This window comes from Pezoporus flaviventris, unplaced genomic scaffold (assembly GCF_033815535.1).
Source record: "Pezoporus flaviventris isolate CSIRO_AGI_PZ_B2104156 unplaced genomic scaffold, CSIRO_AGI_Pfla_v1 ptg000078l, whole genome shotgun sequence".
Classification (NCBI taxonomy): Eukaryota; Metazoa; Chordata; class Aves; order Psittaciformes; family Psittacidae; genus Pezoporus; species Pezoporus flaviventris.
In genome coordinates, this window is record NW_026892626.1 from 17,043,613 (window position 1) to 17,064,863 (window position 21,251).

Here is a 21,251-nt window from a genome sequence, read left to right on the forward strand (position 1 = left end):
GGCATTGACCACACGGGAGCTCTCCTATGGAGGTGGGAGCAGCTCCGGACCTGCAGCCAGCCCGGTCCCAAGGCTGCTCCCCTGTGCAAAAGCAGAGCTCGGTCCTGGGCGAGCCCTGGATGAGCGAGATCTATGTACACGATACACATGGGAGGGCAGATACTTCCTGCAGGAGGGACAATAACGCCAGCAAGAAGGCAGAGGAGCGCGATGCCCGCCCAAGCGGATCCAAGCGGTGGCTGCAGCCTTTGCATTAACTGAGGTGCCTGAACACAGCTGGTTGTTGTCTGAAGCTGTAGTTGGCCATGGGGCTCTCTCTGAAGCTTGTGTCTGGTGAGTTTGGCTGGGAAAATCCCCCTCTGGCTGCTGCAGAGCCTGGCTCTTTTTGGCTTTGCCAACCTTCATGGCGTGTGCAGGGAGCTGAGGGTGCCTGGGCCAGGGACTGGTGCAGAGGAGCCAAAACCAAGGTGCTGGTCACAGTTCTTGTCCTCAGGTCTCAGGAGACCTTGGCACCTGGAGGCTTTGTGTGCTGGGCTTTGTCACCTGTTCTCAAGCTCCTCTAATAAAGGATGCTCTTCATGGTCTATGTTGTTCGCGTCTTCAGACCGTGACCTCTGCATCAGTGATGCTAATACCCATCTGCTAAGCTGTGAGTGCTCTGCCTGGCCCATTGCCTCCCTTATTGCTGTTGAAGGGGTAAGAAAATGCATTCCTTGGCTCTGAGGCTGCATCTGACAGGGGAGAGCAGGACAGTTGTACAAATCCCCTTGGGTGGATGCTGGGGAGAGCTGGACAACAAGCGGGTGAGGACCAAGGGGGTGTAGGCATCACTTTGCTTTGCGGAGAGCTCAGTGGCTGCTTCATGGTGGCTCCAGCATCACGCATAAGAGAGACCATCCCATCCTGCACCCACTTGGCATTCACATGGGGCTGTTAATCCCGGTGGAGCCCATGGGCTGCAGCCCGGCATCCGCAGGCTGAGCTCCCGCTGCCCTGGTGCAGGCGTAGGTGTCGGGACTTGCCGGTGAACACCTTTGGGAAGGGAGCGGGCCCGCACCCCCGGGCGCGAATCTCTGCCTCTGGAGAGCCTTTGTTGGTGCCCAACACCCATGCAAAGCTTGGGAGTAGCCGGCGCCTGGGTAAGCCAAGAGCTGGAGGGGGGCCAGGGCTGCTTGCACAAGAGCAGGAGGAGTTTAGCAGGGCTGGCTCCCTGGTTTGCAAAGGGGTGGGGGGGGGCACGGTGGATGGTGCCCCTCTGTAAAGTCCCCAACAGCCTCAGGTCAGGGGGATGCGCTGGGATGGGGATGCAGGGAAAGGGCTGTCCTCGGGCAGGAGGGGATGATGGAGCAGGATGGGTGAGCTGGCACTTGAGGGTGACCCCAGCATCCAGCACCTGATGCCTGAGGGGTTTCTCTCGGCCTAAAGACAGCAGCACTTGTGGGGATGGTCCTGCAGGAAGGTGACTTCCCAGGACCATGTTCCCATGCTGGAGGGGGCTGAGCTGAGGGTCCCATGGGCAGGGGGTGGAAGGGATGCAGGATGCGACAGCTGGACCAGATGGGGACAAATCCACCAAGGGATGCTCACAGGTCTTGTTTTGAGTCCCCAGAGTCTCCTGTTTCTTACCCTGAGCACCAGCTGCTGTGGGTGTGGGGGTGCCAACACCTCCCTGCTTATCCCCACACTGCTGCATGGGTGGCCACAGCATTGGGGGCCGGTGCCTCCCATCCCTCCCTCATCCAAAAAGCGATGCCTCTGGGTCTGGAATTCTTCTGTTGGAGGTATTGGAAGAGCTGCAAGGAGCATTCAGCCCCCCAGGAACAGGGAGATGGTGGGGGGCCAGGGCAGAGCCTGGGGCTGCTGGCTATGGAGCAGCAAGGAGGAGCACCAAGGCAGCTGCCAAAGGGCTTGGAGGCTGCTTGCTAAGGCTTGTCCATGGCACGTACTCTTCAGCGGGGCTCAGGCCAAGACCCAGACCTTGGGTTCCATTTGATAGGAAAGAAAGCAGTGAAGATGGCTTTTTTTTTTTGTTCTTTTTTTGTTCTTTTTTTCACTGGTTGCTGAGGTTTGGGGCTGGAGCTGCATGGGGGGTGCTGGGGAAACACTCAGAGGGGTAGAAGCCATTTGAGCACCTTGAGCTGTAGCACATCAAGTCAAAGGCTGCCTAATCTTGCATTTAACAGTCCTAGGTGAGCTTCCCCTGCTCTGGGACCGGGGAGCTTTAATGGACAAGTTCCTTTTACAGTACGAGGTCAAAAGAGGTGGGTCCCTTTGTCCCAGGACACAGGTCACCCCCTGAAGCTGGGCTGTCACGGGACCTGCTGTGCAAAACGGTGATAGAAGAGTCTCTTAAACAACTACAAGCAAACACGACCATGAAGGAGCCCTCTTTGGGCAGCACCTCTGAGTCAAAGGATTGGGGTGAGCTTTGCCAGCCGATCCCAGGCCGCTGGGCTTTGCTGGCCTCCAACCCAACGATGCTTTCCAGCTCTCAAGTGAGATCGGAGGTTACCCCAGCCTGGAAGAGGCCTATCTAAAAGCTGTGCCATCCAAGATCATTCCCAACACGACCTGCCACCTGCCCAGAGCCGATGCCATGCATCTCTTCCGAGATCCAGTCTCTGGAGACCTGCCCTGGACCGGGATGGCTTTTGGGCTATCACAGCCGCGTGGTACTGGTGCACCGACCAGGTAAATGTAAACGAGATTCCCCTGCCCCATGTAACACAGCATTGCCTGGGGTCCAGGCACGCTCTCCTACCGCTCTCACCATGGAAGTCCACCTTTACCTAGTGCTCCTTCTGGCTGCTGGGCTCAGGAGGCTTCTTTTTGGAGTCAATAGAAGCACCTGGGGCTCCTGCAACCCTGCTCTTGAGGTGCTTGGATTGGGACAGTTTGGAAAGCGGGATGCCCAGGGGTGTCCTCATCTCCTCCGTTGTCTTCTGGCTTTCCGGCAGGGAGCTTAAGCACTTGCTTGATGTCCTGGGATTGCTGGCTGAGACGTGGCCGGGCTGCTTGCTGGGGCTGAAGGCTTTGCTCTGCCAATAGGGCTGGCTGCCTGCAATGGTCTTTTTGGGTTCGGCTCCGTCCCCTCTGTATTTGGTGGCCCCAGGGGGTTTCTCATGTGTTGGGGAGCAGGAGAGCCCCTTGCCTTGTTCTCTGCCCGCAGGGTTCCTGGGTCTGTAGCGGTAGATGTGAGTGCCCTGTTTGTTAAAGAGCAGAGAAAGAGGTGAGCTACTGGTGTGGTCAGGATGATGGTGTCTGGTCCTCATGGACAAACCCCTTTATCACCTGGTGCACCCCCTTGCTCAAATCCTATTGAGACTGGGGGGCAGCTCAAAGCCACTGCTGCTCCTCTGTTTCTTGCTCTGACAACGCATCGCCCTGCACCTTGCAGCATCTCATCAGCCCGGGGGCTATCCAGGGCCAAATCACTGCTGCCCAGAGACCCAGAACCAAGGATGCCAGTGGCATCTCAACACCTTCTCCCCGGCAGCAGCCTGAACACCCATCTTAATCTAAGCCCTCATTTCAGGCCCAAAGAGCATTCAGTCATCCAGACCCAACCTGTGGGATTAGGCAGCTACCAAGATGAGATGAAAGGATGGAGAGGAGGTGGGATGAGGAGACGAGTGAGCTGCAGCACTGCTGCGGGGGTGGCCGTGATTACCTGGGTTGAGAGACACGTTTGGATGGGGTCTGAGCATCGTTAATCTCAGTTCTGGCCCTGGTAAAGCCTTACTGCATGGCTGTGGTCACCAGATACTTATCTTCCCCTTTGGGTGTGCCTGCACCGCAATGTGGAGGTGTGATTGCACCCTGTGCAGATGTACCGGGGCAAGATGGAATCTAACAGGCGCAGGTGCTGATGGCAGGATGAGCTGGGGCTGGGAGGCTGCAGAGCTGGCTGCACCGACCTGCCCTGCCTATGCCACGACCCTCACCCTGCTGCTGGCATCATCTCGGTGCTCAGTCATTCAGCACCAGTATCCCAATGGCCCTCGAGTGGATGCCTCCTGCTTTCACCATGGCGGCTGCATTCAAGCAGTTTGCCTTGGGTGATGCTAGGTTGATTTAACCTGATTGCTTAAAATCGGTGCTAAGCTCTGAGATGTCTGCAGGTGGGAAGGACCAAGGGTGATTTAGGTCCTCTCCCTTCGAGGTCATTATGTGCTGATGTGGTGCCTGAGCTGGGTGGTGAGTCCTGTGGCTCCTGACATGCTCTGGCTCTCAGGTAGATGCTTCCCCAAGCATCCCACCCCAAGAACCAGCACCCCATCCTTTTCGCCCACCACGAGGTCAGGAATGGCCAAATGCTGCTGGATGCTGAGCGCTTCGCTGTAAGCCTTTGGGGAAGAGTTTAAGCTCTTTTAAAGCCAGCACTTCCTATGGATTTTGCCTGTTTAAGAGATTGCCTCAAAGCCCAGGGCTGGCTGTGTTGGGGATGGACATGGCTTGGCCAGAGCTTTGAGGTGTGATGGTTTGGGCAGTGTGGGTGGTGAGCTGTGGTAGGATTTGACTGCACTCTGTGTCCACTGCATTGAGGGCACCCTCTGGAGAGGAGGTTGAATAGCAGGGGCAAGAAGGGAGAGGATGGTGGTGGGGAATGGTTGGACACACTGCTGTGGCTGCACTGGGATTTGTGGTGCTATGGCATAACACAGACCCAGTGCTGGTCTGGAGAGGAAACCCAGCCAGGGGTTTGGGTGCATGTCTAAGTTTGGAGCTGTGTTTGGGCCCAGTGGCTCCAGCATTTGGAGATGCTTGGGATGCACTTTGGCAAGGAGGAGGCTCATATGGAATAGATGTTGGTGGCTTCTCAGCCATTGCCTGGCTCTCCAGTGGTCAATCTCTGCTGAGAGCCTGAGTCATGCCAAGGCTGGCTCCATCCTTGCCAGCCACCTGAAGATGCTGCCCTTGGTGGTTATCATCATGCCAGGGATGATCAGCAGGGTCCTGTACCCACGTAATGGCTCTGCTGTGTGGGCACGGAGCTGGCAGGGTGGGTAAACAAGGAATGGAGGGGGGGGGCTTGTCTGGAACCCTCTGCTCTGCACAGACCTGAGGGCTCTGCAGGGCCAGGAGAAGACCTGTGTCCCCCCTGCAGTGCATCAATGCTACTGTGCTCTATTAACCATGCAGCTGGGTGGGAACAGGGTTGTGTGTATGTGGGCAAGGTGATGCTCCAGGGGTAACTCGGGTGCCGTGTTCTCAAGGTGATGCAAAACCCGTGATGTTTGCCCTGTGGTTGAGCCTCCACCTGCATTTTGGGCTCTGGGCCAGCACGTAAGAAGTGTGGATCCAGAATGAAAACCCTTGGTAGTGGCTGATGGTGATTCGTTTTGGATTCGAGGTTTCTAGAAAGTTAATCAAGGGTTGCTTTGCTTTATTAACTTTACACATGGGAGGAGCTCTTCCCTGTGCATTTCCATCAGTGGAAAGCTGGTTTTCCCAATCCTGGTGGTGTTTATTACCTGCCTTTCATCAAAGGGCCAGGACAAGTTATTGCAGGAACACCAATGTCCCCGGCCACTCTGAGCAAGGTGGCACCAGAGGCCTGGGTGCAGAGCATCAAAGCAGAGCTCCTTGTCCTGCACAGCTCCGTAGGGCACAAGGGGATTTGTGATGTGATTAAAACCCTGCTCTGAGCTCTGTGGCGCTGGCTGGGATGGGAGAAGCGAGTGGATTCGGGGCTTGTATATTTAATTCCCTGTAAATACAGATTAGATGCTCAGCTCGGGTAACCTCAGGTGGCTGCAGTGATTTCAGCTGCTGATTTAGCCCTGAGGGTTTGAATGCCCTGAAAACAGCGGGTGGGGAGCCTTGAGAAACCAAATGCCTTCATAGTGATGCAAGAGGCTGCAGTGCTTGGGTGGAAATAGGGGATTGACCCTGCGGTCCCCGCTGAGCGGATGGAGTGATGCTCCTGCTGCGGTGGGGATGCTGGTGTGCATACCGAGCTCCAGCAGTGGGGATGCTGGTGTACACACACCCTGAGCTCCAGCAGTGGGGATGCTGCTGTGCATCCCAAGCTCCATCCATGGGCATGCTGGCGCGCAGCCTGTGGCCATGCACCCCATGGGGTGACAAGGTCTGGCGTCACTCGTGGAGCAGCCACGAAGCTGCTGACTGCAGCGCTCGCCTACAGAGGTTGCTGTCCCTGTTTCTCTGTCTTGCTCTGCCTAATTATGTGTCCGAGTGCTTTTGCTTTGATGCTAATCACCTTTGCGAGGAGCTAGCAAACAAACCCGAGTAGGACACGCCTGCACGCACAGTCTGTCCCTACCTGGGCACGATGCCACTGCTGATGGGCTGTGGGATGGCGCGGTACAGCCCAGAGCCGCTGGGCTCCATCCCACAGCTCAATGCCATGGGATAATCCTTAATTCCCCCAAAACCTTCCCTTCGCCAGCTGTTCCTATTGCACTCCCAGCCACAAATGGCTGTGTCACGGCCACCACCTTCCTGACCAAGAGCACCTTTAGGGTGACTCCTACCACGGCTTCATGCAGGGCATTATTCTCCTATATGGGAAGCTTGATCTCAGCACGTAGGACGCGACACCGAAGCCACGGATGACACCACGCCTCGGCTAAGCTGGCTGGGTCACCTCCAGGTTTGCAACCTCTGCAGGGTGGAGAAGCATAGGGAAGGTTATAGCAAGAAGTCCTACCTGCGTGGCACCGCTGGGGTAGGAGCTGTTGCCATCCAGGATGGTGCGGGGCAGCACACACCTGATCTCCACCGCGTTGCTCCTCCTCTTGTTGGCATCCTCCATGCGGATGTGCTTTAGGGATGGGAGGCTCCCCAGGGGGCTGAGGAAGGTGCCTCGGCTGATGTGAGGGTCACTGAGCTTCCTCTGTATGGGAAGGATCTCCCCGTTGTGGGTGACGTCCGAGTTGGTTCTCCGGAGCGGTCCATAGCGGTCCCGCACCTCGAAGTACTCATCTGAGATGGAGGAGGCATTGGAGCGGCGGTAGCTGTGGTCAGCAGAGCTGCTGGAGTAGCTCTCCTGGTCACTGAGGGTGATGTACTCCTCTTCCTCCTCCTCCTCCTCCTCTCCCAGCCCATTGTGGGCACAGGGAGGTCCTTTGTCTTCCTGTGGCCCTGCCATTGACCGGTCTGGCTGGAGATGGCAGCTCTCCATCGAGGCTCCGTTGGTGTTCTCCGCCTGCTCCTGCTTTGCAGCCACATGGTCGGTCAGTGGTGGCTGTGTGTCACCCTCCAGGGCAGTGCTACTGTCACAGGCTGTGGTGACTTTGGTCATGAGGATGCCAACAGGGGTGGTCCTTGGCTTTGGAACCGGAGGTTTAATGTCCTCCAGTGTCTCCTCTGGTGCCTTCAAGTGGTAACCCAATGGCGAAGTGGCAAACGAGCCCGTCTGCTTCATTGCCCAGCTGGTAGGTTCGATGGGGCTGGTTGTGGTGGCTGCAGGAGCTTCCATGGGGATCTGCGGGGTCTGTCTTTGGCAGGGGGACATCAGGAGTTGCTCTTGGTCCGAGTTCTTCTTGGCCTCCATCTCCCTGTTCTTCAGCATCTGGCGGTGCTGAGCGCTGGCCTGGGACACATCACACACTTTGATGCGGTTCATCTGCGAGAGCTTCACGTTCTTTATCTTGGGGTCAATGATGTTGATGTAGCCCAAGACTTCGCTGCCAGGCTCGGGGTCGGGCTCAACCCAGGTGGGCAGGTAGTCAAACATGTTGGCTTTCTCCAGGTTCAGGAGGCCAGGGTGGATGAGCAGGGAGAGGTCGGCCACATCTCCATGCCTGTCACCCCCCTGGCCCTCAGGCAGGGCTTTGCCTTTGGTGTCCACCTTCTGGGTCTTGTCCTGGGTCTCCGATGAAGTCTTGCTGATCTGGTCAGCGCTCTTGGCCTTCACCAGGGCATATTTAGGGTTGATCAGCTTCTTCACCACAGCGTTGGCCGGGGTCACCGGCACTACGGAGGGCAGCGTTACGGGCTCAGGTTCAGGCTCTTCACCCATGGAGATGGATTTGAGGCTCACCCCTTTGGACATGAGGTAGAGCTCCTGGAACTGCTTGTCGAACGCCTCCACCACTTGGCCTGAGAGGACCGTGATGACGTTTCGGTCTGTCCTGGCCGCAGACCAGGTGAAGCTGGAACAGAAACGTGTTGTAAAGTCAGTGCTTGTTGGTAAATAACACACCCCTGCCCAGCCCTGGCTTTCCCCGAGGGATTGCTGGTGCTGGCAGGGACACGATCTCACTGTAAACATCAATCACAATGGGATCGAAGGAGCAGCTCTCAACCTTGAAGTCTTGAGCACATTGGGACTTGAAGTAAAAGTAAGGTGTTTGCTGTGGGGCAGCTGGTTTTTCTCTTCAGTGTTGGCTGTTTCTCCCTCCCCAGCTTGGGTTAGTTAAGAGGCTCTGGATGGGCTTTTTGTTGAGGTCAGAAAGCAGGAAACATTTCAGTTCCATGTTTATAAATCTCATCTTTCAGAGCTGAAAAGCTCACTGAAACAGATCTATTTCCACCAAAGTAAGTCTTCATTTGGACAAATTGGAAAGGACAAATTCATTTGGACAAATTTGGGTAGGAAATGCTTGACTGGAAAAGCTGAGGTTGATGTGAGAGCTTGGACTGACCGCAGCTTAGTGCTTTTGTCCTTGCGCTCATCACATCCATTGGCAGAAGCACTTGATGTGTTCCACCGCCTTCAAGAAGGAGGGGTGTCCCAGACCTGGCTGTGGGGTGGGGGGAACCCCTTTGGGGGTCAGGCTGGCCTTGAAACATCATCTCCCAGCTTAAGAGCAGGGGAGAAAGTCTGGAATGGGGTCCTGGGGCCATGCTGGGCCAAGACTGAGGCTTGGACTATGTGGGTCTGTGTCAGTCCTTTGACCACTGCCTCCATGGGGTGGGCAAGAGGAAGCACCATCGGTTACCTGTAGGATCCGCACATGGCCCGATCTCCATCCACAAACATGAACTTCTGGGCCAAAGCCCCTTTAAACTTGGTGGCCGAACGCGTGAAGAACTCTGTTCCCCCTGTGCTCCGGACTCGCAGGTTCTGCAAAGCAAAGGCAGAGGAGTGAGTGGGAACAGGAGCAAAGGGCTGCACTTAGAGCATCGTTCACCCCGCCACCGATACCCCCGTGGATGCTCCGCAGTGGGAAACGCTCTTCGTGGCCAGCTCAGAGGAGGCCACAGCGATGGGAAGATGAAATAACTCGCCCGAAGCCACGCAGCAAACTATGGATTTGGTTTCCAGAATTTCCTGCTTTGCCCATGTATCGGGCAGCGTTTTCTACCTCTTGAACCCGGCGCTGCCTGTACCCGTGGGTGAGCAGCGCATGAGAGTGCTGCCAAGTGCTTCCCATCCCCTGCGATCTATGCAAATGCCACCATGGGAGAGGTTTCTTCACCTTCTCCCCAGTGGGAGGTGTACAATGGTTTTAGGGAGGGGGTGACCCCAGGACGGTCCATACAGACCTGATGGCAATGGGCTTGTCCTCCGTGAAGGTCTCCCATTGCTTGTCCTCTTAAATGTGAGCATCTAGCCCTGTTTATAGGAATGGGTGGGGAAAAGATGACAGCGGGGCAGCATCTTTTCACCTCTGGAGACCAAAACCCAGGGATGTGGGCTGAAAGAGCAGGTCCCTGTGGATATGGCCAGGAAGTGAGGTGCCTTTCCCCATGGGAGCGTGGTCATGGAAAGGCAGCTCTAAGAAAACAGCTTTAATTTCCAGTCTGCTTCATGCCTCCGTGCACCTCCATGGAGGGCACCAGCGTGTTTCTGCAGGCGGGCAGATAGCATCTCACTGCAAATGGTCTGCCTTGGGTGCAGAGAAAGTGTTCTCTTATGGAAGTGCCTGCATTCCTCCTGTGCGTGCCGGGACGGTGGCGATGCTGTTGCTGTAGGCACTGTGTCGTCACGAGGTCGTGCCCTCCATGGTTTGGGTTTTTTTGTGTGTTTTGTTGGTTTCTGTGGAGTTTTTAACTAAAGGAATGAAAAGTATTCGTGTTCCCCTCCTCCAGCTCTTATCTGCATCCCTGGGCTCTCCTTCCTCCTTGTAGACCATGACCAGGCTATCCCTAAGCCTGCATTCAAGCTGAGCTTGGACATCCCTGCTCCTTGTGCACCTGGTAGGAGGGATGGTGATTCAGTACTGGATTTAGCACGATGCAAAAGCAATGTCTTTCCTGAGCAGGTTTCCAGGGAAGTTTTACACCGAATGGAGAGATCTGGGATGGTTTTTTGGTGCATTTGAGGTTTTTCTTTCTAGTGTTTGCCTTTTTGCTTGGTGAAGCCGAGCGGTACCAGGGGTTGGCTGGAAGCAGGTTGGGGTGACAATTCATGGAATGGTTTGGGTTGGAAGGGACCTTAAAGCTCATCCAGCTCCAAGCAGGGACCCTTTCCATTAGAGCAGCTTGCTCCAAGCCCCTGTGTCCAACCTGGCCTTGAACACTGCCAGGGATGGGGCAGCCACAGCTTCTCTGGGCACCCTGTGCCAGCGCCTCAGCACCCTCATAGGGAATTCCCATCCTTGCCCATATTGTCCCTGTGTTGAGAGTGGCTGGGTACTGGGTAATGCTGAGCCCTCTGCCCATTGCCAGCCTGGGCATCCCCTCACATTCCCACTCAGGATCCAACCTTTGCACAAAGACCCGAAGCAGCCCTGGCTGTATCTCAGTAACACATAGGGGAACGCAGCTCCCTGCAAGCGAGATGCCGGTCCCCTTCCCTTCCCTGCTGGCTCCCGGCACCTCTCTGCTGTTAAGTAAGATCTGTTTATTTCATCTCTCCCAAGAGCATCGAGCACCCAGCACCACGGCTGGGACGAGCTGAATCACTGCCCAAGCACTCCCCATTGCTCAACAAAGCGACCTCCTTGCCCAAGCCGGGCTGCTAATTGCGGCACCGAGATAACGACCTGTGTTTCGTTAGCATCTCCCGGCTTACGAAGCAGCTCCCAGACACTGCCCTAGTTTCCTCACAGCCTCCCCATGCCAGCAAACCTGCCTGCAACATGCGGCAAATCCCAACTTCGAGACATTTGCCGAGCTCTGCAGATGCTCTCCTGCTTTTCCAGTCCTGCCACCGGGCTGCTCATGCATTATAACAGCGGCGTGTGTCAGCTCTGGCTTTTCTGGTCTCGGAGCAGTCTGCAGGACAGACTCTATGGGGAGGTTTGGATGCGGGTAAAAGCTCGGTTGAGTCTGCTTTAATTGTTGTGAGCAGTCATTAAGCGGGGCTGGAGTGGGGCTCGGCTGCTTGGTGTGTTGGGGGTCTCTGAGCCCCCTGTTGTATCCCTCAGCCTGGCTTGAAGGTGGCTCTGATGCGTTCCTGCTCACCATAAGCAGATGTGGGGAGCTTGCCCGGGCACGGGCCTCGCCGGCAGCTATTTGGCTGATGTCAGGCACAGAAACATCACTTCTCTGCCAAGCAACAGGCGAGGCTGAGGTGGGAAGTACAGCAGGAGAGGGGTGTCTGCGAGCCCTCGAGTGCTGGGTTGCTCCGGCGTGTTTGGAGCTGATGGTGGTGATGGGGATGTTGTGCCCAGTGGAAACACTGGGATGTGTCCTACGGATGGAGCGAGGGTCCCTGCTCCCACTGAGGCTGATGTAACCCCTCACCCTCCGCTCTACCCCTTCCTCTTCCTCTGCATTAAGCACTGTACCAACTGATGTCCTTTGCCGCCCCAGCATGCACAGGCATGTCTAAGAGGTTTAGGGCACATTGGGCAGGGGACGGAGCCCCTGTGCTGCCAGGCATCCCCTGCTCTGCTTTCCCTTCCCTTGTTCCAGCAGGATTAGTGCCATGTGCCTCCATGGCTGGGTTAACACAGCGTGTGCAGGCAGATGGGTCCCGCCGGTCACTGTGAGCAGTGAGGGCATCCCTGGCAGCATGGGGCCCTCCCTGCTCCGATCCTGGCCCCTCGCTGGGGCGGAGGCTCCAGGAAAGGGGAAAATCGAGTTCTTCAGTTCCAGCCTCTTGACTTGCAGGAAGGGCTGAAAGGGAGAGAACCGGCCTGGGGGTGCTGCTGCCCCTGGGGAGGGAGCAGGGACGGGGCTGGTGACACCGTGCATCAGCCCCGCGGAGCATCCTCCTCTCCTGCCTTCCCTCTTGCTCGCCAGGAGCATGGCCTGGGATTTGCAGTGTCCTCCCTGAGTTGTGCCCTATGTGGGGACGCAGCTCCCTATGTGCACCTATGCCCCATGTGTGGCCACAGCTCCCCGAACACCCCCTGCCCCAAAGCCAGCTCTGCCTGGCTACCAGAAGCTCCTCAGTCTTTCTGCATTCAGCTTGGTTGCGTGGAAATCTATGTCTCCATAGCCCATCCATTCCCTTCCACCCTGCTGCTCCTGCATTTAGGCATCGCCTTCACCTTTGCTACAGGAAAAATGGACTAAACTCATCTAGTTTAGGGGTTGTGGCTCCCCAAGACAGGAGGGAGCAGGGTCAACAGCTCTGGTAACCTGTGTATTGAAGGAGGTTACAGGGCCCCTTTGGGCCAGCCTTACCTTCAAGTGTCCAGCGTGCATCTGGGCTCGCTCGCACATCTGAAGGAAGTGCTTCACGTTGGTCTCATCCAGGATGATGTAAACCCCCACTTTCCTCTTGAACCCCGCATCCAGGAGGTCCTTGAAGATGTCTACATCAGTGAACATGTCCATGACCACCGCGATGACCTGGAGAGGGGAGACGAGAGATGAGTCTGAGTAGCACGGCTGGGTGACAACCCCAAGGTACAGCCAGAGCTTGTCTTTGTGAGAGCTGAAGCGATGTGCGTGCTCTACGAGGTTGGGATTTGGTTTTGGAACCAGCCTGTGGGTGAAAAGCAGGAGCCCCCAGTCCCATTCCTTTGCTGTCTCTATGGGAGGTCTGGTCTCAGGTGAAGCCTGCAGCATCACATACGTGGGAATAATTGCTTTCTGAGGGGGAATCTCTCTTGCCTTTAGCAAGCACCATTTGCTTCAGAGTCTGGTTTCTGGCTGAGGAGTTTGGTGTCCCTTTGCTATTGGCACTGCCTGTGGCCCTATCGCTGAGCCCTGGAAGGGAGAACCTGTGATGCAATGGTACGTCTGCCTGTCTGAGGACACGTCTCACGGGCTGTCCCTGGGTTGTTGTGCATGCCTGTGTTGAGAGAAACAGGATAAAAAAATAGCTAAGAATGACTCTAAGCTTGGTAGCAAGTATCTGGATACCCCTGAGGCGCATTCAGGAGCTGAAATGACTTTTAATTCCTTTAAAAACAGGCTGGATGAGGTTGCTTAGAAGCAAACCAGGAGTGCGCAGCTCCTGCAGCTGCTGCTCCAAGTCCTGCACAAGCAGCAATGTGGTTGGGTTCATGGTCATGTCTCCACTGTGAGACCAAAGCAGAGCACTGGGGACAGGGCTGCTGATGCCCCTCTTGGTCCTGTTTGTGTGGATCTTGCATGGCCATGAGCCTGCCGGGTGGGTGCCCAGGGTGCTGCTCCTGCATCCCTCCTTGTCCCAGGCTGTGTGAGGGCAGAGCAGAGCCGGGATGACAGTGCCAGCACCCCGTGCAGTGACAGCAGGGTTTGGCACACAGCAGCGTCACCGTCCTTTGTAAGCCAGAGCTGCCTTTGTACCCAGGGCAGGACCAGGGCGAGTCCTGTGTGCGATAGGAAGACGCATCTATGCCACGTCCCGACACGCTGGGATGGCGGCCTAAGCACCATCGGTCACTCCATGCCATGGATTTTGCCTTCCTGGAGATGGCATCACCTCTGATGGTGAGCAGCAGCGGTGCAGCGCAAGGGATGTGCAACTGAGCATCTCACCTGCCCTATCCCTGGGGTAGCACTAGGGCAGCGCAGCCCCGCAGCCTCTCCTTATCCCACATGGGCTGGTAACAGCCACACAGGGAAGTGGCTTGTCACTGGGGCACTGTCACTGCCCAGTGCTTGGAAACCCATCAGTGTCCCCATCTCTGTGGCTATCCCTAGAAGCTGCCCTGGATCGGGGAAGATGGTGCTCTTCACTTCCAGGAAGGCTCTGCTGGCTCCAGCACATGGCCAGGCCGGGAAGGATAACGCAATGGGAACATACATGCTATGGGGTGCCACAGGGAGACCCTGGAATACTCCTCCCTAAGGAAGGAAGGGATGAGGATGGTGCCGGGCGCTTGCACACTCAGGCAGGTCCAGTCCGGGGCTCTCAAAGCACCAAGCTGCCTTTTAATTAGTTCTGTGCCACAGGAGCCGCAGAGCTCTAATTAAGCAGGGGATTATTGTGCATTATGACACTGCCAGCTCTTCCCTTCCTTCTCTGCAGGCGACGGGGCGAGGAGCGAGGCTGCATGGGGAGCCTCAGCCTGTGCCATCCCCAAACCTGGCCACATTCAAGTGTTTCAGGAGGTGACAGTGAGAGGGGACCACTCGCCGGCTCTTGGTTCTAATTGAACTCCCATTTATCCTCACCCAAGAGCCTCTCAACAGGCTTTGCCATACATCCTCACTCCCTTGAGCACCCATTCCTGTGCTTTGTCCTGATGGGGAAACTGAGGCAGCAAAGCGGGTGCTCACTTTGCATGGGCTGCGCTTGTCTCGCAGCGATGTAAAGTGGGACAGGTTCAAAGCTCCTCTTAAAGCTCAGGGCTTGGCTTTTCCATGTGCAGCAAGGGACTGGGGAGGAGCTGTGCTGTGAGTCCTGGATGAAAAGGCACTGGGATGGCATCTCCCTGGCTTGGGGAGGTGGGTTTGGTCGTGGATCTTTGCTCCTGTCTCTGACACTGATGCTCCCTGTGGCCATGGTCATGTCACTGCCTGTGAGCTGCATTTTCTCCAGGGGAAGCTGAGCCTTTATCAATAGGGATGAGACCAGTTTTGGCCTTCATTTGGGGAGGAAAAAGGCATTTTCCCACTGTGATCCTGGCATTCCCGAGGTGTTGCCTTGCTGCTCTGGGTCTGAAGATAGGAACAGATGCAGGCAGGACATGGTGACGTCCTCTATCCCAAGCACTGCTCATAGGATGCTGAGCAAGGAGCACACTGCAGGCAGCTGCCCAGGGCAGGAGGCAGCCCTGCTCTCACCCACTTGCCCACATTTTCAACCCAATTCCTCCTGCTCAGCGCTGCTGCTTCCCTCCCCACTGCGTCTCACCTGCAGGACAGGCTCGGCCTTGGTTTGTCACCAGGATCTCAGGCCGGTGTGCCAATGTGCCCTGGCACAAAACGGGATGCGAGAGTGAGGATGGCACTGCCAGTGCTCCCAGTGCAGTGAGAGTCCAGGGACCACAGGGACACAACCTGCTGCCTGCGCTGGAACCTCGGCTGGGACCGGTTTGGTCTGTACCAAACCCAGGTACGGGGTTTATCTGTAAAGAACGGCGGTCTGTTTGCTCCAGAGAAGTGAAATCTTGTGTGCTGTTTGCTTCCCATCCCCAGCCCTGGGAATGGGAGTGCCTGGAGCAAACCGTGCCGTCCTGCTGTGGGAAGTGAGCTTGGTACCCTTGTCCTCGTCACCTCTCGGTGTCCCACATGCTCAGTATCAGGGAGGTCTCCAGCAGCAGGAGAAGTCCCTTTCCTCTGTGTCATCCCAGGAACATTTGCCATCTGTTTGCCATTCATCTGGAGGGCGCAGAGGAGACCAGCCCCAAACCTACAGCCAGATGCTCCCAGCACCCAAGTGGGTGATGCTTTTCTTCCCAGGAGCTGCCAATTGATCCATTGGATGGAGCAGATGCGCTGGTACTGCATCCCAACACCCCGAGCATCACATCCCCTCAGACACGGGGCAAACGATGTTGGGATCCTCCTGAGGAGCAGGCCAAGAGCAGGATCATGTTTTATAGAGGAAATGACAGCTCTTTATTAGCTCACTCTGACTCATCAGATAATGACTTTTGGGGCACACCACGTGGGCACTCCATAAATTAGGCAAGCACCAAGGCACAATTAGAGGAAGCGTGTTGGGATGAGGGAGAGGTGGGACAAGTAACATTAATAATTGCTCTCCCCCGTCGCCCCTTTCATCCAGGAATGGCAGAGGGCTCTGTAAACAGTAATTAATAGGGGCCTCCCAACCTTGGCTGGAAGTTGCTCAGGGTAATTATACCACCACAATCCCAACCTGGAACCTCAGGTGCAGGGGAGGTCAGACTCGCTGCTGTCTCAGGTGGCTTTTGGCCAAGGTCGTTGCTTGCAGCCTGCTCTGGTTTCTGGGCAGATAGAGCCAAAATCCAGAGCAGGAGAAAGGAGGGAGATCTTCCTCCCTACCCATCCCATGAGCTTTGCAGCCCCAGGGGATCTACATAAGGAGCTGGACCTGCAAAGGTCTCCAGTGGCGCACCACGTCCCTGACCACCTCTGTTTATTGGCCACAAAGATGGGATTTGCTGGGAGATGAGGCCACAGGATCCTGCCTCCCTTCTCTCCTGTTTATTCCCAGAGAGAGGAGGGCATCATTTGCATCCCCTGCTCTGGCTCGCCCGGGTTTGCCTCTCTCTGAGCTTGGCAGCGTTTGGCCTTGTTCCTGCAAGCAAGGAGGTGCATCTGCACCATCAAAGGGGCCTCACGTCCCAGCTCTTGGCTTCCTCACCCAGCTCTGAGCCTCCCCAGCATCAGCAGCGCTCAGACGGGCTCGGAACTCTCCTTGGCCAGGCTGATGTTGGGTGCACTTTGCTCCTCTGGCCACGAGACAGCAACCACGTGGCTCTGGTGTTTGGTATCTGAGTGTGTTTCAGACCAAACGTCTTTGACAGCAGCTGGAGCAAGGGTCATCCTCTGGGATGCAACACCCAAGCCAGTGCTCCTTTACAGGTGGGTGCAGAGCACTGCCATTGACCAGTGGGACGGGACAATTCGGCAGGGATCTCTGCAGAACACCATAGGAAGGACAGGGCATGTGGCCACCCTACGTGACATCGGATGGGGTGGCAGCCGGACCACCCCTCTGTCTGCTTTTGGCTTCCTCAGACAAACCCTTTCACCTCTGAGCTGCCCTGAGGACCTTAAGCCTTGGCTGGAATCTCTGTGTGTGGTTTAGCCCAGCATCCCCATGCTTAGGAGCACTCACACCAGTGCTGAGCAGGTTCAGCTGCAGTAACTGTGGCCCTCATATATGGGGTGGGAGGCCTCTGGAAGGAGCCCACTTGTGAGATGCTGTGACTCCTGCCATCCCCAGACCCTGCAGACTGCTTCAGCACGCACCCATCTCTACGTTCCATAAGCTCCAAGCAGTCTCCTGCCTGGCACCAGTGGCGTCACCACCTCTCATCCCACCAGCAGGGACCACCGGGACCAGGAGGCAGAGCCCAGCCCTGCTTATGGAGCACCAAGGGACCGGTGACAAGCAGAGCATCATCCACCGCGGCCCCATCCATCCCTGCGGCATGGAGAGGCTCCAAGGAGAGGTGGGGATGGTGCCTGACTCAGTCTCCTGGCTCTGCCGAGCAGGAGGAGGGCTCTGGGATGACTCAGGAGATGCTGTTTGTGTGGGGGCAGGTGGGAAGTGGTGAGTAGGCAAAGCCAGGCAGGAGCTGCAAGCCCGGGTCAGAGCGAGCTGGAAAGACCCGAAGATGAGACATTCTTTGCTGTGGGGGAGTTCTCACTTCAGCCCTCCCTTCCCTTTGTTCTCACTGTAAAGCCCTTTGGAGGGGAAAACACTGCAGGTAAGGACAGGTCAGCTCGGCTTTTGCAAGGTGTTATTGGCCAGAGATGGCTCCTGTCTGCAGCACAGCAGCCCTGGTATATCCCAAATCCTGTGAGCCTTGGATGTGTTTTCCTGCCTGAGCCCAGGCTTTTCATGCTCAGATCCTCAGCCCTCTGGTCATGGAGAGGCTCTTAATGGCTGCATGCCACTAGGATTTGTGAATCCCAGCACTGTTGCAGGCCCTGGCACGGGAAATCACTACAGCCAGGTAGACCTGACACATCCTAGCCTGGCTCCCTCTGCTCCATAGCCACCCTGGCAGGGTGCCCCTGTTTTCCTGCTGCAGTATCCTCAGGGTTGGGATGTTCCTCCATTGGAGGTGCATTTCTCAAGGGAGTGGATGCACAGAGCAAAAAGAGCTTCAAAGCACCATGAAAACAGCAGGTACCAGGCCCCTCCAGTGCTTCCCAAATGGGACTGGGGCCCTGGGAAACACCAGCAACCTCTGCCCACCACCACCATCGTCTCCCTCCTTTCCTGCTCCTCCTGTCCATGACACGAGCCCGATCCCATCACCCTGCTCTTTGGTTTGGTGCCACAGGGAGGACAAGCCTCAACCCAAATCTCAGCATCAACCCAGCCTTGTCCTGCGCATCAGCTCACCCTTTAACTCTTAAAACCAGGATGAGGCCAGCTTGGGGCACCGCAGCAATCTCGGGCCACACTTGATGCTCGTGTACATCAGCACCAGAGCAGTGCTTGGCCCCAGGGCTGAGTTTGGCTCCTCCGGTTCCTGCGTGTTGCCACATGCAGTCACACAGGGTTTGGGAATAACGATCCTGGGGTGCCTGGGACTGTGGGCTCACTGCTGGCAAGCTGCTCAACCCTTTGTTCTCCCCAGAGTTTTCCCCCACAGCCCCATAAGGACTCAGTGATGCTGCCCCATGGATCATGGGAAGGGTCGTGTCGCTCTCAGGGGGTGCTGGACCAAACTAACAGCATCTTCAGCAGCATCAGATCCCTAAATACTGATTACCCACATTAAAACCCGAGCGCTTGACCGCGATGCCTTTGCTTGGGCAGAGCTCACCGCAGAGCAGGGATTGCCGTGGCCAAGCAGGACGTTAGGATCTGTCATCAAGACAGCCTGGAGGCAAATCCTGCCCGGATCCCGCAGCGCACTCACCTTTTGAGCCTGGCAGATCATCTTCCTCACCACCTCCTTGATGTGCGCTTGCCCCTCGATGGGCGGCTGCATGTAGACAGTGGCACGGGTGACACCGCGGTAGGCGATGGTCTCGGGCCAGCCGAGGTCCAGCTGTGGGATGGAGCGGTCGGACCTCTGGGGCCAGTATTCCAGGGATGGGGCCATGTCCTGCTCGTCCCCTTGGCTGTTGTGGTCGCCGTCGCTCTCCCCCGTGCTGCTGCCGTGGCGCGGGATGTACTCGGAGCCGGGGTCGTACGTCTCCAGCGTATCCAGGATCTTCTTTAGCTCCAGCTCGGAGAGGAAGTCCCTGATGTTCTCCTTCTTCAGGACCTCATAGAAAGCATCAGGCCCGTGCGAGGCCAGCGCCTCCAAGGCCAGGCGCTGCTCCTCGCTATAGAAGAACTCAGGCTTGGACTCGCTGGACCTCCAGTTGACGTGGCTGTCGTCCAGGCACTGCACTTGGGAGAAAGCCATGGTGACGACGCGCTCCGGTCCCCCCTCTCCCAAGGGATCTCTGCACCCGCAGCGAGCGCCGGATGCCGACAATAAATAAGGAATTAATGATTCTCCAGTCTTTAAACACACCACTCGCTTTGCTTCGCCCTCCCCGGCTCGATGTGCAGCTTTGGGAACGCGCTGCTCCCTTCTCCGCCGGCTCCGGCCGCGCCAGAGCTCTCCTGTGCCGGGGAGGAGGATTCGGTTTCTTGTTCGCTCCCGGCTCCAAGCAAGGAAAACCTGGAGCTTCCCACGGCAGGGGCGTGGGGTCCTCTACCTCCGCCTCCACGCTCTTCTCATCCTCGGCTCCTTCAGGACAATGATAACACCGGATCAAAGCAGGAAACCAGCTTCAAGAAAGGCAGAGAAAAGCCCGGCCCCAGTCCCTGGTGATTGCTCCCGGAGAACCGGGTCAGCCGATGGGTTTGGTGGCACCGAACGTCTCCACCAGGCTCTGCTGCATCGCCCTGGCTGCCGGGTCGGTTATTGCGGGCTCCTGCCAGACAGGTAACAGGGAGAAGTGAAAAGAGGAAAAGCAAAAGAGTGATTCATCCCTCTCCGCCCTGCCCCACCTGCAGTCACATGCTGCCTTCACACATTCCGGCCCTGCCCGCACATTAACCCTTTCGGCTGGTGCTGCCCGCACTCCTCTGCCCCGCGCTGTGCGGGTGCGGGAGGTCAGGGGGTGGTGTTTGTCTTAAGGGTAGCAATAATAATAATTAGTGTTATTATCGTAATCAGATCTCCTTTGAAATCTCCTCTTGGTAAGTCAATATCTTCCAGGGAAGCAGCTCTGCCTCATCCTTAACCCCTCCTGTGCTGAGCACAAGGACCCTGATGCAAGCGCAGGAGCTCAGAGCCCAGCTGGGTCTGGGGGACAGCACCAGCTTGGGGCTAGCATCTAATGCTTCAAAGCTGCACACAGGGGGTTAGGCTGGGTGTTAAGGAGTATTTCTTTAGCAAAAGGGTGGTCAAATGCTGGAATGGGCTTTCTAGAGAGGCAGTTGATGCCCTGAGCCTGTCAGTGTTTGAGGTGCATTTGGATAATGCCCTTTATAATGTGATTTAACTTTTGGTCAGCCCTGAGGGGGTCAGGCAGTGGGATTAGGTGATCCCTGTAGAGCCATTTCAGTGGAAATGTTCTATTCTGTTCTATTTTAGTCTATTCTAATATATTCTAGCCATTCCTATTCTAATATATTCCTATCCTACCCTATTCTATAACCTCCTCTGCTTCGGCACGAGGTTTGCAGCACGGACACAAGGAGCTCGACCTTGCCACGGCAGGTTGCATTAGTAACTGGGAGATGGGCAAAAAGCCCACTGTGGCTCCACCAGCTGATGCTCACAAACCTGAATCGTGGAGCTTTGTGCTTGTAAGCTCGGATAAAGGCGAACGTCAGGAATCAGGGTCAGATTCTTGCAACGAAAGGGAAGTGCCAGGGGCTGCGTCTCAGCTCCCTCGCGTTGGTGCAGCTCATCTGGATCCGCAGCCGTGTAAATGAGAGCCCCGCTTGAGTCAGGCTCCCGAGGCAAAGCCACCCGTCTGCCCGGGTGCGTGGCCATCAAAGCGCTTTTCCCTGCACAGACGGTGGCCATGGGGCTTCCTGGATGCTCCAGCCCTGGCTGAGGCTCGTGGTGTGGTGAAGCACCGGGCATGGGGAGGGTTTGGAAGGGAAGATAGGTCAGGGATGTGCAGGAAGAGGGAGAAACTGCAGCAGGGCTTTCTCGAAGCTAAGTTTGTGTAAGCTTGGCTTTAAGTCAATGGGCTGCTGAGGGGAACTGGTGGCTTCTTCCCTTTCCATTGGAGTAAACTGGTTCGTGTGAGTGCATGGTAAAGGCTGGAAAAATCATCCCATAATGGGGTATCACGCCCCAGGTTGTGCCCAGCCCTTGGCTGCTGTGTGCAGTAAGTGGCAGTGGGACACAGGGATGTGGGGATGCGACAGTGTGCGTTGGGATCAG

The 21,251-nt window shown here is 56.4% G+C and overlaps 2 protein-coding genes across 2 annotated transcripts in view; both read right to left on the minus strand.

Moving 5' to 3' along the window:
• SHMT1 (serine hydroxymethyltransferase 1) overlaps positions 1-19,897 on the minus strand; it is a 64,590-nt gene extending 44,693 nt beyond the window's left edge. The window contains exon 1 of the mRNA XM_061473156.1: positions 19,892-19,897. The gene's annotated coding sequence lies outside the window, so the exon portion shown is untranslated. The remainder of the gene's footprint in view (positions 1-19,891) is intronic.
• Positions 1,368-19,265, minus strand: FAM83G (family with sequence similarity 83 member G). The gene is made up of 5 exons (XM_061473154.1): positions 18,771-19,265; positions 12,490-12,657; positions 8,910-9,034; positions 6,674-8,120; positions 1,368-3,203 (listed from the first exon to the last, which is right to left on the minus strand). The coding sequence occupies exons 1-5, from the start codon at positions 19,263-19,265 to the stop codon at positions 2,790-2,792; spliced, it is 2,649 nt and encodes an 882-aa protein (XP_061329138.1). The 3' UTR covers positions 1,368-2,789.
• Positions 19,898-21,251: the final 1,354 nt, after the last annotated feature.

Coding starts and splice junctions, on each gene's coding strand:
- FAM83G (XM_061473154.1), bottom strand. CDS start 19,265: ATGGCTTTCTCCCAAGTGCAGTGCCTGGACGACAGCCACGTCAACTGG. Junction 12,658..18,770: donor TGATCTGCCAGGCTCAAAAG/GTGAGTGCGCTG, acceptor TCCCCTCTCCAG/GTCATCGCGGTGGTCATGGA. Junction 9,035..12,489: donor TGCACGCTGGACACTTGAAG/GTAAGGCTGGCC, acceptor TTTGCTTTGCAG/AACCTGCGAGTCCGGAGCAC.